At 35.4% G+C, this 15,314-nt stretch overlaps 1 protein-coding gene across 5 annotated transcripts in view; it reads right to left on the bottom strand.

Moving 5' to 3' along the window:
* The window catches only part of ADAMTS6 (ADAM metallopeptidase with thrombospondin type 1 motif 6), a 429,734-nt gene that overhangs the window by 182,536 nt on the left and 231,884 nt on the right, over nucleotides 1–15,314 (bottom strand). For all 5 annotated transcript variants that reach the window (XR_009491879.1, XR_009491881.1, XR_009491880.1 and 2 more), the window contains exons 20-21: nucleotides 11,722–11,851; nucleotides 1,763–1,967 (exon numbers count right to left, since the gene is read on the bottom strand). Coding sequence is in view for 1 of the 5 variants with exons in the window: in NM_001193016.1 (NP_001179945.1) it covers nucleotides 1,763–1,967; nucleotides 11,722–11,851 (335 nt within the window). In the remaining 4 variants the exon portion in view is untranslated. The remainder of the gene's footprint in view (nucleotides 1–1,762; nucleotides 1,968–11,721; nucleotides 11,852–15,314) is intronic.

The following is a 15,314-nucleotide window of genomic DNA, read 5'->3' as shown; positions in this document are numbered from 1 at the left end:
CGCTTCTTCAAATTTTACACTCCTACAATATTCAGTTCAACTCTCATCAACTAAAAAGCCTTCTGATTCTATTCCAGGCTATTCTGACCTTCTTAGCTTCTGAATTTCTGTATCACTTATACAATCCATCATTGTGTTAAACATAGTCTTATGTTATTCTCTAGTTGTTTCATAGATATTCCTTATTTTCCCAAGTTTATGAGATTCTTTTGAATTCTCCTTAGTCCCTATCCCAATAAGGTTAGAAAGCACCCAATTATACTTATTGAGTTGGCCTAAAACCCTTCAAACATTGCAGCCAATCATCAGGTCTCCCATTATGATTTTCCAGTAACAATGTTGCCATCATTACTGACAACTATTTATGAATTTCTACAAGGGTTTTGGGCACTGACTTGCAAGTAAAACAACTACTAACATGTACAATTCCATAAAATGTCTCTTCTTTATCAATGGATTTTATCTTCCAAATGAATTTAGGAGTTAATCCACCCACTGTAGGTAACAGAAGAGTTCATACCTTTTCCATAACCACTGAGTGAATAATACCAGGAATATCTCTACATTTGATTGAAACACAAATAAAAGTTAGGCAGAATATAATTACTGAAGCTGGACTGTGGCCAGGAAACTTGGGAGAACACTCCCAACGTCTCCCAAAGATTCCACAGATAACCACAACTGGTCAGAATCTCCATTTCCATGTACCATCTTAAACACAGTCTCTCTTTCAACCCCAGCCCTCTAGCAAAATAAGGCTACTCAAGTAGTAAGATTCACAGGGAGAAAAGTTAACATCCATAGGTTCCTAAAGAACAATGTTTAATTATTTTTGTTTATTTTTTTCACAAACTTATGAGGTCTACAGGAAATACCTAAAGCAAGTACCACTATGTTTCCAGCAGGAAATGCATCCTGTTTTGCTAACTTAGAAAAATGATCTTTAGTTATATAGCCAGATACTCATTCTTTCTAACACTAAACAACACTTGAGAAAGATTCAGTTCCTCTTTAGGAAAAGTAGAGAATGGTACAATATGTATATGTGTATGTCTCACGCAGAATGAAGAGTCAATTAACTCTACCTCTTACCTCATTTTTCATAAGACTATTTCTCTGAGGGTTTGGGATTATATTTGACTTTTTACATGTATGCCAGAAAAATATTATCTTAGTCAGATCTTCTTCATTAATCATATAAGTGGAGGTAATAATAAAATCTGAATTTGACTTTTTGATATGTTATAACCCTCAACTCCATATTTCTTCCACAGAAGCAATTAAAATATATATAGATATATAACATGTGATAATCAATTAACAAATTCATACGTAAGAGTTAGTTAGGCTTGAACATTACTTTGAAAAAAAGATAAACATATCACTTATTTTGAGCCTATAAATGCTGCTCAATAATAGCAAAGAAAAAGGAAAAAAAAAGAGAAAAATATACAGAAGGTATATATATATATGTATATATATATATACACATATATACCTTAACTCACTATAGTAGTCTCTCAAATTCACTTCAGGCTTGTTTTTAATCAAATTGATTACTAGTTTCTCATTGAGTTTCCTGACCCCCAAAACCTTTAGTTCCTGGCAAGCAGCAAAAAAATATAACATGGCCAAATTCACTGTTATGCAGTCCTTACTTGTTAAGTTCTAAGATGCTCACACGCTCAGGTGTCCTTAATATTAAATGCTTTGGTATTGATAGTTAAGACATCTCAAAACATACAGCCTCAGATTTCCTTACTTCTGACCAGTCCAAAGCCACCCACTGAGGTGGACACGACTGGTTGTTGCAGGGCTCTTTTTCAATAGGCCGGTGTGTTAAACAACCACTGTAGTCCAGTGTCTCCTCCTCAGAAGGTCCAATCTTCCTGATGCAGAGTACTGCCCTTGTGCGCATCCCACCATCACAAGTCTTGCTACATTCCAACCAGTCCCCAATGAACCACCTGCAGCAAGAAGTGAAAGAAACACAGAAAAGCATTCCCTCAGTGCAGCCAGAGATTTCAGCAGAGTGAAGGCACTATATCAGTGGACTACCTCCTCTTCCCAGAAGAGCTAACATTTCAGTGTTTGTTGATGTGACAAATGACAAACAGAAGAACTGCTTCCATATACATAAGGAAAAGATAAATCACTGTTAGCTGCTTTCTAGAGTATACTGCATGGGCTTTGCAACAGGCAAACAGGTTCAAACAAGCAATCCATTATGTGTTTTTAAACTTCTTTTTCTCCATTTTTTAAAAATTAACTTCTAAAATGAGGATAACAATACCAATCATGAGATTCTCATGAGGACTAAGCAAGGTAACATATGAAGCTCCAAGTCACATGCTGGTAAATGTTAAAAACTGGCTCCTCGTGGGAGGGAGAGTCCTCATCCATTGCATTTGCCAGTTTTTGTGATATAGATACTTCATTATGGCCAAATTAAAGCTATCACCCTAAACATAACCAAGAGAAGATATGCTAGTCACAGGGTCTCAGGAGCTTCTAACAACATCTGACACAAAAGAAGCAAGACACAGAAGCCATTTTTATTATTATATTGAGAGAGGTTCTCCCTCAATTGAGTGTTTGGTGATAAACCACCCTGCAGGAGCAAGGGATTTGTTTCCTGATTCCCAGAAATGTACATCACGCTCTGCATAAGACAGAAGTCTTTACTGTCCTTCTAAGGGCAGAGATGGCCCAGGTATCCATTCAGAAGACATGGGAGTGCTGAAGACTCTGCAGTAGGAGTAGAGTCCTGAGCCAGGTCTGTGAAAACATGGAGATCCCTTGCTTTGACCTCCTTTACTCCTAAAAAGAGCTTCTACAGAGCTAATGTGGGAAGAAACAGAAATGTCTTAATAAAAGAACATATCTCATATCCGTAGGTATACCACACCTAGAGTCATCAATGAACTTTCATATATGCAATTTCAGGTGTATGTTTGTGTCTGTGTCATATTTCTGCAGGACTCACTTTTTTGGGCACATTAATTGGTCCAAGGGTACGAATCATGATCCCAACCAAACCAAGGATTCAGCTTTAGAATTTTTACATCTAACGTAAGCAAAAGGAATACTTTCCTTTCTGGTCACAAGGGTATATAAAGAAAAAGAGCTGATGATGGCCATATTCCGTGTCAAGTGGAATTAACTGATTTGAAAGAATGCAGAGGAGGAGCTAGAATCTTGAAAGTATTTGAGTGCTTGATTCCAGCCATTCCTGAAGCTAGGTCCACTTTTATACTTCCCTCGGCTTTGTTAATATAAACCACTAAATTCTCTTCAGTGCAGAAGCTAGCCAAAGTTGAAGTTGTGCTAGTTTTGCCAGAGTCCTGACTGATACATTATTGTATTTAATGTCATGAATATATGCTGAATGCCTACTATGCTCAAGGCACTGTGCTTTGTTTTATAGAAGAAAGTAAGACATTGTGTTATGAAAACAGTTTTCCAAAATCATGATAAGTGCAATGATGGAGCTAGAACTAGATCCCGCATCCACTGTTATCCACTGAATTTCACTTCCAACAATTCAACATTTCTAACAAATAGTAGAATCTAAACCACAAACATGAGGTCAAAAGACATTTTCTTCATTCCATGCTTATAAATCATGCATACATCCTAAACAGAGATGCTCACGCTCTTGGGTAGGAGACTAACCAGAGAGAAGAGTATAAAAGTTAAGAACAAATGTCACCTCTTTCCATGAGCTTAATTCATTTGTGCCAGTTTTGTATGTGGAAGATAATACCTTAGTGAAGTCAGAGTACTAGTATCCTAAATTTGAGCCTACACTCAGCCAAATAAGCCACAATGGCCTTTGTTCATTATTATTTTTATTATCTTTACTGACAGGGGGAAACCAGCATTTAGAAATATCATAATTAACCACTTTCCCAAACTTAAAATATATTTTGTCAAAAATTTATAATTTTTCAATCTAAAATTTACTTAAAGAGTGACAATTTAATCTGGAATTTTAGAAATCTGACGTTAACATCTTTTTTCTAAGTCATTTTCCAGAGAAGATATAAAGTGATTTTCATAGTCTTTCCATTTTGTTTTCCACAGATGAGTAGGATCCTAAGTTGTTAGTACCATTTTTGGTAAAGAGGAAAATGTGTACTGAGAATAATAACTTGCATGCCAGCCATAGTGAAACTCTGATTCAATTCGAAACAATGATTTCATCACCAAGACTAGGGGATAAAACAGTAATGTGTATAACTCAGCCACAAAAAGTTCAGTCATACCACCTCCAGCCATGATCTCATTAGGTCTCATAATGTAAGAAGGATGGAGGCCTTCAAATTAAACACAGGTGCCCAGAGTAACAGCGATGATTCAGGAGGTGTTGCTGTTATTTTTGCTCACAAGGCCAGGGCCACCTCTGCCTTTTTATTCTTCATCCTCTCTTTTACTGCCAACCATCAGAGAAGACTCTTGAGAGTCCCTTGGACTGCAAAGAGATCCAACCAGTCCATTCTGAAGGAGATCAGCCCTGGGATTTCTTTGGAAGGAATGATGCTAAAGCTGAAACTCCAGTACTTTGGCCACCTCATGCGAAGAGTGGACTCATTGGAAAAGACTCTGATGCTGGGAGGGATTGGGGGCAGGAGGAGAAGGGGAGGACAGAGGATGAGATGGCTGGATGGCATCACTGACTCGATGGACGTGAGTCTCAGTGAACTCCGGGAGTTGGTGATAGACAGGGAGGCCTGGCGTGCTCCGATTCATGGGATCACAAAGAGTCGGACACGACTGAGTGACTAAACTGAACTGAACTGATCTCTTAGCTTAGATGTATCATTCTAGCATTTAACTAGAAATGTATGAAAGTAAAAACATTATCTACCCTCCTATTTCCCTTCTGACTTTAACTTTGATTTCAGGCTTTACACTCAGTCCCTCCCTGTTGTATCTTTATTGCTCAGCAAATCATCCCTTCCCATGTCTCGCTAAAGGATTAAATCACCATCCAGATATTTAAGTAGTTTTGCAATTTTACCACTGTAGCTACTAGTCCCAGTTTCACCACTCTTCTGTCCAGTTTAAGACAGACTGCTTCCTCCATCATTTTCCAAGTATTTGACCCTCTGATGACATTCTCCCTATTTCTCTTTTTTCATTCTCTAGATTCAGTGGTAAAATATGAGCATGAAAATTCTCAGAGATTATCAACTGCTGAATCATTATAATCTGCATAATACTGGGGCTATTTCTTTTTGAGCTGAAGAACCTACAATAAAATTGTCTTCATTCTCACCAGGATGAAGAAGCTGTACAGTTAGTGGGATTCATTTTTGAGTGTCTGAAATAAGAGTGACTTGATATAGCCTGTGTAATCCAATCTACAGTATCTGTACATTAAGAGGACAAACAATAATACTGGAGGAAGGGAATGAGATGATGGGAGTTGACTTCTAGGATCCCTCGCAGGTCTGACATTTTGGAGTTTTATACAGGAATCTGATGATCTTTTCCTAAACTTATAACAGAGTATAGTTGTACATGGGAGTGAGGTACAATGACTCAAAATAAAAAGATACTGTTAAAGAAAACCTTGCCCCTGGGTAAAAATCTCTCTCCCGTCTGACTCCTTTTGCTTATAACTCTTATCATACTTAACATATTTTGCCTTGTACTATAGTTATTTTTTATAGGGCTTCCCTGGTGGCTCGATAAGGAATCCGCTGCAATATGAGAGACCTGAGTTTGATCACTGGGTTGGGAAGGTCCCCTGGAGGAAGGCATGGCAACCCATGCCAGTATTCTTGCCTGGAAAATCCCCATGAACAGGGGAGCCTGGCAGGCTACAGTACATGGGGTTGTAAAGAGTCGGACAGGACGAAGTACAGTACAGCACCATTTATTGTATTCTATTGCTTTCACCTCTCTGATTTTCACCAATTTAAAAATCAAAGTTACATACAGGAATTATGTTCAGTATTTAAAGATTCTTCACATGAGGTCATATACAGAAATCTTTTTGCTATTAAAAGACAGCATGGTCAAAACTGAACGCTTGGCCTTTCATTTTGGATTCTAACTCAGCATTACTTCCTTTTCCTATGCTGAGGCACCAACTTCCTATCAGTCATGCTCTTTGATATCAACTCCTCCCTTTTCCTTTTCCTAATGACTTCTGCCTATGTCATGAATCCCACTATTTTCATTCAATGCCTCTAGAATTCTTGTTTTTTTTTCTCTCTCTCTAGTCACCTCACCACCTTGACTATTATTTTCATTCTCATAAAAGAGTTGCTCCTCTGACCACATTACTTTTTCCTAGCAAGACTTCCTTTGGCTTTTTAAAGTCTCTCAAATAAACACGGTTATCAGTATTTCTTTATCAATGCCTCTTTTGTCTATTCTTCCTAGTCCCTGTCATTTCCTTTACGTAATATAAGGACAAATCTTATTGCCCTCTTTTTTTCCATTCTCTACTTATAAAGTCTCCAATATGACTAAAGGACATTTAAAATATTTTATTATTTGAAAAGATAGTTTCTGATTAAAAAATATCATTTAGGATTATAAATTAATGGTATTGGGAAAACAGTAATATCTGAAAATAAATATAGGTCCTTTCCTCAAAGCCGGCAAATATATTTCAGATAGATTAGAGTTTACATAAAAAAAAAAAAAAGACTTTGAAAGCATAAGCATAAAGTGGGTAAGGCCTTCTTAACATTATACCAATGAAAGAAATAAAAGTTAGTTTTCCTATATAGTATTTTACAAAAAGCTTTTATAAGTAAAACTAGATCATAACAAACTAGAAAAAAAATTTGCAAAAGAGTTAATAATCTTAATTAAGACTTCAGACAAAACAATAACAAAATGATAAGCACTTTGATAGAAAAATGGCACAGGCCATGAAGAGGAAAAACAAAAAAGAAATGACCACTGAACATAATTTTTAAATGTTTAGCTGCATCAGCAATTGTAGAAGTACAAAAAATAAAACACCAATTAGATATCAAGGTTTTTTTTTTCCCCCTTTCAATAGTTAAAGATTGTTTTAAAAATAATATTACCAAGTGTTGTTCAGGTTAGGGAAACAACAGTCTTATGTACATACTATCAGTGAGAATACACTTTTATACATTCTTTCTAGAGAGTAATCTGACAATGTGTCCCAGAGGGTTAAACATAATTCCGTTTACACTAGAAATTTTAGAAGCAAAAATGGTTAATGCTGTGGAATAGAAAGGGATCAAAAGCTAGGGCCCAGAGAAGATTGTTCTACAGTGGAAAGTCAGTTCAAATAAACATGACATATCTACTAAATGTTGTAGACGGTGTTTAATGTTCAGAACAATATAATGTTCAATATGCTGAGAACTGACTATAAGACATCATAAATAACTGTTGTTTAGTTGCTAAGTCATGTCCGACCCTTTTGCAACCCCATGGACTGTATGTAGCCTGCCAGAGTCCGCTGTTCATAGGATTTCTCAGGCAAGAATAGCAGAGTGGGTTGCCTCTTCTTTCTCCAGTGGGTCTTCCCAATCCGTGGACTGAACCCACATTTCCTGCATTGGCAGGTGTATTTTTTTACCACTGAGCCACCAAGGAAGTCCAAATAATATAATACCACTTTGTTACATACATGTGCCGATGTAGACATTGAAAAAGATGAAAAATATTAACTATGATCTTACAAGTATTAAGTGTTTTTTAAATTTTCTTCTTTGTATTTATCTGTATTTAAGAAATTTTATGTTTTAATATGTATTAAAAAAACCAAACACGATTGTCACATTGTCATTTGAAAAAACTTCTTTCTCCCACATTCATTTAAAGTCTTTTTGAATTCAGTAGTCTTTCAGTGAGCCTTATCTCTATAATACCAATGTAATGGGAATCTTATTACATATGATAACCATTCTGGATAGTTTATTAAGATTTCCTTATTCATTTTGTATTGGGGTGTAAAAAAATAAGTTAAATTTAAAAAATCCTTTTCATAGTCTGAATTCAAAGAAATAAGGAAAAAATTAAAAAGGAACAAGAAAAACTACACTAATAAAGAATATTTTAAATATGTATATTAGTTCTTTTCAATAAAGAAAACTGATTTTTCTTTTTCAAATTCCATTTTCTTACCTCCAAACAACAAAAAAGTTAAGAAGTAACTTTTTATTTCAGAACTACAAAAGAAAGGGAAATACAAAACAACTTTAATTGTTTAGGTTAATTCCAATATGTCAATTATCCTTAAAGTGTTAAAAAAAAGACTCCAATGTAATATACAAGCATGTAATATACTGGGTGAAATGACCAACCACTGAAATCTCAAAGGATGCTTGAATAGCATGCATTTGAAATTAAATGAAAAAGCTGAGGCCCAAATAGAACAAGTGTGACCACGCCCATTCAAATGCCTTAAATGGCTGATCATGATAAACATAACACTTAAAAGTACTGAGTGCTGGGGAAGTAACTAGGTTGAGGCTCACAATTATACGGAAATACACTTAGGTCTTTAGAAATGTCAAAAAACAGCTTGTGCATTTTGAGCATCACTTTGTTTTATATAGCTTTTCAGTTTCTGTTGAGACAAATTTACAAAAATAATTAGCAGAAGAAAGGAAAATAAAAAAATAATTAAATATCTTGTCTTTGTAATATATACCATAGGTTGTATTTCTATACTTTCCCATGTCTGGATTTTAAGGTGTTAGTTACATAGTGATCACATTTGAAAAAGAAGAGACATGAAATTTCAAAAGTCTTAGAATAAAAACTTCTATCACCCTAGATTCTGTGTGCTCCTTATTTGGCAGCCACTAAACTTTTCATGGGGTCGCAAAGAGTCGGACACGACTGAGTGACTGAACTGAACTAAACTGAAACTTTTCCAGAGACTAGGGGTGTGTATATCCCTTAAAGATTGAAACATTCAGGCAGACACTGACTTTGGATATTGAAAGTTCAGAAGGTATTATTATTTTGGAACAAATATCAACAAATATATCTTGATCTAACCATATTTTGTTGCTGTTGTTTAGTCACCCGGTCATGTCTGAGTCTTTGCAACCCCATGGACTGCAGCATGCCAGGCTTCGATGTCCTTCTTCAGGTGCTTGCTCAAACTAATGTCCATTGAATTAGTGATGCCATCTAACCATCTTGTCCTCTGTTATCCTCTGCTCCTCCTGCCTTCGATCTTTCCCAGCATCAGGGTCTTTTCTAAAGAGTTGGCTCTTCACATCAGGTGGCCAAAGTATTGGAGTTTCAGCTTCAGCATCAGTCCTTCCAATGAATCTTCAGGACTGATTTCCTAACACTGGCTTGATCTCCTTGAAGTCCAAGGGACTCTCAATTCTTTCCAACACCACAGTACAAAAACATCAATTCTTCGATGCTCAGCCTTCTTTATGGTCCAATTCTTACATCCATACGTGACTACTGGAAAAACCATAGCTCTGACTAGATGGTCCTTTGTTGGCAGAGCAATGTCTCTGCTTTTTAATATGCTGTTCAGGTTTGTCATACCTTTTCTTCCAAGGAGCAAGTGCCTTTTAATTTTGTGACTGCAATCACCATCTACAGTGATTTTGGAGCCCAAGAAAATAAAGTCTGTCACTGTTTCCATTGTTTCTCCATCTATTTACCATGAAGTGATGGGACTAGATGTGATGATCTTCATTTTTTGAATGTTGTTTGTTTGTTTTTTCAAAAAATGAGCAATGTGTAGTGCTCTTAAAAACAGATTTTATTTATTTATTTAAAAAATTTTCTATGTGTTATGTCATGCTGCTGCTGCTAAGTTGCTTCAGTCGTGTCCGACTCTTAGTGGCCCCATGGACTGCAGCCCACTAGGCTCCTCCGTCCATGGGATTTTCCTGGCAAGAGTACTGGAGTGGGGTGCCGTTGCCTTCTCTGGTATTATGTCACAGATATGGCAAAAACCATGACATGTATGTCATGTCAGTGTATGGTAAAACCCACTGCAATACTGTAAAGTAATTAGCCTCCAAATAAAATAAATTAATTAAAAAATAAAAACATATAAATGAAAAAAATTAAAATTAAATTAAAAATAAATAAAATAGGAAACAACATAGAGAAAGATTGAATGTTGAATTTTAAGACAGCTTTTTCACTCTCCTCTTTCACCTTCATCAAGAGGCTCTTTAGTTCTTCTTTGCTTTCTGTCTATGCCATAGACTTTTTTTTAAACCATATTCAGTTCAGTTCAGTTCAGTTGCTCAGTCGTGTCCGACTCTTTGCGACCCCATGAATTGCAGCATGCCAGCCTCCCTGTCCATCACCAACTCCCAGAGTTCACTCAAACCCATGTCCATTGAGTCGGTGATGCCATCTAACCATCTCATCCTCTGTCGTCCCCTCCTCCTCCTGCCCCCAATCCCTCCCAGCATCAGGGTCTTTTCCAATAAGTCAACTCTTCACATGAGGTGGCCAAAGTATTGGAGTTTCAGCTTTAGCATCAGTCCTTCCTTGAACACCTAGGACTGATCTCCTTTAGGATGGACTGGTTGGACCTCCTTGCAGTCCAAGGGACTCTCAAGGGGCCAGAATTCTTTATCCATTTTAAGTCTCAGATTTTTGTGACTCTTACTTTTAGAGAAATAATTACTTTGTTATAGAATTTCCCTTTCTAGTTCTAGAGAGCCTGGAATACATAAATTCCTTTGCCTACTTTCTTTTTTTTTTTTTAAATCAATTTCATGTTGGGAATAATTAGCTAACCTTGGGATAATGGTTACTCTGATTTTTCAAACAAGAATGAAATGCTTTCCATACATGTTCTGTCTTCCATTCAAGACAAGGATTAAATCATTATCTTTGTCTTTTTGCACATAATTATTGCCTTTTGCTCAATCAAAAAACCTTTCTTTCATATTATAGAGTGTGGCCACTGATAGCATGTCTCATATTTTTGAATTTTTTAAAAGTCATCATTAAGATGGATGGGCTCTCTTCTTCTGCCTCCCTTTATAGTGAGTTGTAATTGCTACATTAATCAATGGAAAGGGCCTGAAGTACACTTCTATGCCTGTGCTCAACACTTAGAAGACAAGATGCTTTAGGATGACAGAATTTAAAACCGGGTCAGCAAATTAAAGCACTGATATTCCATTACTGAATATTTCTAAACAACTAAAAAAGTCTTTAAGCCTTTAAGATAAATATCTAGAAAAGATAGGATTGCATGCCAATCTTTTATAGTTTAATGAATCTAAGATATCACTATTTTATATACCATTAAACAAAAATAATGCTGATTATTATTTTAAGACACCATCAACTGCAAAATGAATCTAATTTCAGAGATGTTAAAATGCGAAGGATATGTGCTTTAGAATTAAGGAAATATGACAACTGCCAGCACTATGCCAGGATTAATCTACTGATTAATCTACTGTCCGACTCAATGGACATGGGTTTGAGTGAACTCTGGGAGTTGGTGATGGACAGGAAGGCTGGCATGCTGCAATTCATGGGGTCGCAAAGAGTCGGACAGTAGATTAATCAGTAGATTAAACCCCTGCTCTAAAGGGGTTACTTACAAAATTTTGTGAATAAATAGAAATAAAAATCCTACCCTCTGTGATGTTTTACTTGATTTTCTTAGCTTAATTTATGAATATCATATGAATGTATGTTTCCAGATAAGAATATCTAATGTTTTTCTCTTTGCACTTGAAAATATTTCTCACTTCTCTTACTTACTCAGGTGGGCAGGGCTCAGTGTTGCAGGTTCTTTGATTTTCAGGTGGCTTACTATCAGGGTCACAGTAATTGTTCTGGACAATGGAGTTGTCATCCAACCTTTTACAGACCACCTCCTGTCTTTGGACACCTTGAGAAAAGGAGGACATCATTAATTGAAGAGTAGTTTACCTTCCAGTAAGTTAGGTATGCATAGCTTTCCTCTGTGGGGAATCAACCTCACTGGATCCATGCTGTCTTATCTGTTCCAGAATACTTGACTGCTTCTCTAAAAAGGAGAGAAGTCTTGGTCATTATATTGCAAATTTAGGCAAAATCACTGTTCTCATACTTAGAAACATAACTGTTTTCAAGTTCAGAAAAGAAACTATTGGTAATTTTAAACAATTGGTATATCCATATGTATATTCTTCTTCATGCTTTCCTTTAAAAAAAGAAACTTTATTTTCCCAAAATATCATTAGATAAAGTGTATGAATATACATTTCAATGCAAAACAATGATTGTAGATCTATTTAAAAACAAAACATTAGGGACAAATTTACATTTTAATATTTTGTAGGACAAATCCAATCAATTTAGTCTCTGTTAGGAACACATAACATTCACACATTTCATTTTTCTCCCTTCCATTTAAAAAAGGTTTATTTCTCTGAAAGTCCACAAAGTCTAGAATTTAAAGACAGCAGTGAGCCTCTTTGAACTGCAACCCATTAAGTAATCGGTTTGCTTTTGTAGAGCTGGCCTTGTTGATCACACCATCATCAAACAGATATATACATATTCCATCAAATATTAACTTACAGAATACTTTTCATCCTTAAATATTGGTCTATATAACTTGTTTGCCACAGCTAAAAATGTTCTCATAAAAGTTGTAAAATTCTAAATATGTTCATTATTTTTGGCAAAGATATCCACCACAACTTGCTCACATTTCACAAAATACAAGGACACACACAAACACACTCTTATTTGTAAGCATGCCTGGAAATAGACTTGGTGCAGATTCATTTTCTCTTCAGTGGGGAAGAATCAAAAGAAGCAAAGATAAGGTTTGTCAAAGTCTCAGAGAAAAGTCAATCTACAAGACAATGCTAAATATTTCAGATCTTATGTGGGTAGTAGCTTACTCCCAGAACTAAAAATAAAAGCACAAACTAAGCTACCCCCACTAACCACCCACCTCATTTCTCTAACCAGGTAGGCTAAATTACCCAGAACCAGTTGTAAAAGCAGCATTAGCTGTATCCAGGAAACTACAGCTTCATACCAGGCTAAACCTACATAAACTTTCAGTTTTTCTTTTTTTCTCAGTTGCTTCTACAGTGCTCTAAAGAAAAGAGTTTGACCCCAGATTAGAGAAATCAATGTGAAGCAGGACCATTCGATGAAGGAAACTGTCACCTAAAGAGGTATGCACTAAATACTTCCTCAAGCTCCCTTACATGCATGAGACCTCTGCAGATGGGAGTGCCACAGCTATCAGGCTTTGCACACTTTTAACTAAGCCCTTTGAATTTGAAGATAGGAAATCTATTTCCCTGATAGGGAAAACAATTAAGTCCCATAGTCTCCATAATGGTGGTGAGCAGTTAAAGAAGATGTATTTGATTACTTGCAGTGGTTCTCACTAATCATCTTCAACAAGTTTCTTGGTTTTCCTAAATTTAGAGCTTTAAAGCACAGCCAAACAACTTACTGGCAAAATGTCTCAGAGTATGTGTTGTATTCATTCCTTCCCAACCCATTGAAGAGGCCAAACATCTCAGTTTATGCAACAACAGTTTGGAATTTTTTTACTATTAAACTTAAGATTTTTGAGGGAAGAATGATTCACATTAGGCATATCTTTGACCCATTCACAGATGTTCCACAATATTTACCAGATAGCTCCTCATTGTGTCATCCCAGTGGGCAGATAACTAAGTCCATGTGATTCACCTAGACAAAAATCTCTATTATTAGTCATCGGATTCAACTACCAAATGCCACAATGGCTCAGAATATATATCCGCCCGGCTTCAATACTTTGTTCCTATCAGGAAGAGCAGGGAATTGTTTTTATAGGTTAGCATGGTTATTTTTAAAAAGTCATTCAAATATGATTATACTTGAAGTGGGGAGACTCAAAATATCCACTTACACGAAGGACTTACAACTTAAATTAATTTTTATAAATATGTTTAATAATTTAAAAAAATACGATTATACTTACAATAAGAAAGTTGTCATTCAATCTAGTACCTTGGGTGTTTTTCAGAAAAGCATAAGCTTTTAATTTTAATTTAATTTTATGTTTATTGAGGGAGGATAAACATTTTCAACACTACAAAATGGGACTGATATTGCTTGATATCAGTGGCAGAAATATCAATTCAGTTTCTACAGGTTAAGATAAAATTCTACTTCCTTAAAAAATCTTAGAAATGTTGTTTGGTTATAATGATATTCGTTTTTAAAAGTAGCCTTAATTATAAAAGCAAGGCCTCTGCAATTTGAATCACAGATGAGATACTAGTTATTAGAGGTAAGATTTACACTTGATTTTAAGATAAATTCTATCCATGTATGATCTTGAAAAAAATTCAGCTACATAACATTAATTGTCAAAAATTTGGAAAATACACAAAACCAGAAAGAGCAAAATAAAAATTATCCACAATCTCATATCTTTGCTTTGGATCTTTATTTTTAAGGCTATTTTATTCTTTGATGGGATCCAGTAGTTAAAATTAATAGTACACAAACTAAAAATGCCAGCTAAACATGGTTAGTGGGTCATTCATTCTTTCACTCATCCATTCATTCATTCAATGGAGAATAATTACTGAATACAAGGCACTGTACTTCTTTATGCGATACTGAGCTAAGTGTGAAGAATTACAAATTGACTTAATTTTCTCATGTCTAGTTTCTTAACAACTAGAATTTAGAATATTTAGGGGTGCATTTCAGTTTCATAATTTCAGAAAGCTATTTTTTATGAAGCAAAAATTAAAGTTCTTGAATAAGCAGCTGAAATAACTGTTTTACAAAGATACATTTTCCTTGCATTCATCTTTTATTAATTTTCTTCTAAAATGCCACATTAGACAGTGTGGTATTTCACAGTCAAGAACTGACTATACCAGTAATCTATTTCAAATCTTCCTAAAATGCTGAACTATCTTCCTTCAACAGCACAAATCTTCCAACTTATACCCCCCACACTTGGTAGGTTTAGATTTTTTTTCTTTTTAAGTCAGTAGCAACCGAGTAACTCTCTAAGGCAATGCACTTAACTGAATGGATTTTTCAATACATACTTATGGATTAAGGAAAATTCAGCTTTTAGCATTAGAAAATTTAAATCAACTGGAAATAATCTAAACTAAGTCAACAAGATAAATGATTGAGTTTAGAATCTTTTTATATGATTAACCCTCTTGTACATAGCTTCTTTCAAAGTAATCTGTAAAACATTGCTAAGAAATTGATTTAAACCTTTTTGGGAATAATTACATCCGGTTACACAAAACCACTATGCTTTCAAATCTGAAGACGTATAGTTTATAACCCAAAACATAAAATATCTGTATGACCAGTCAGTA

Source organism: Bos taurus, chromosome 20 (assembly GCF_002263795.3).
Source record: "Bos taurus isolate L1 Dominette 01449 registration number 42190680 breed Hereford chromosome 20, ARS-UCD2.0, whole genome shotgun sequence".
NCBI lineage: Eukaryota > Metazoa > Chordata > Mammalia > Artiodactyla > Bovidae > Bos > Bos taurus.
Note: the sequence above shows the minus strand (reverse complement) of the source record. Positions and strands in the feature narration are given on the sequence as shown.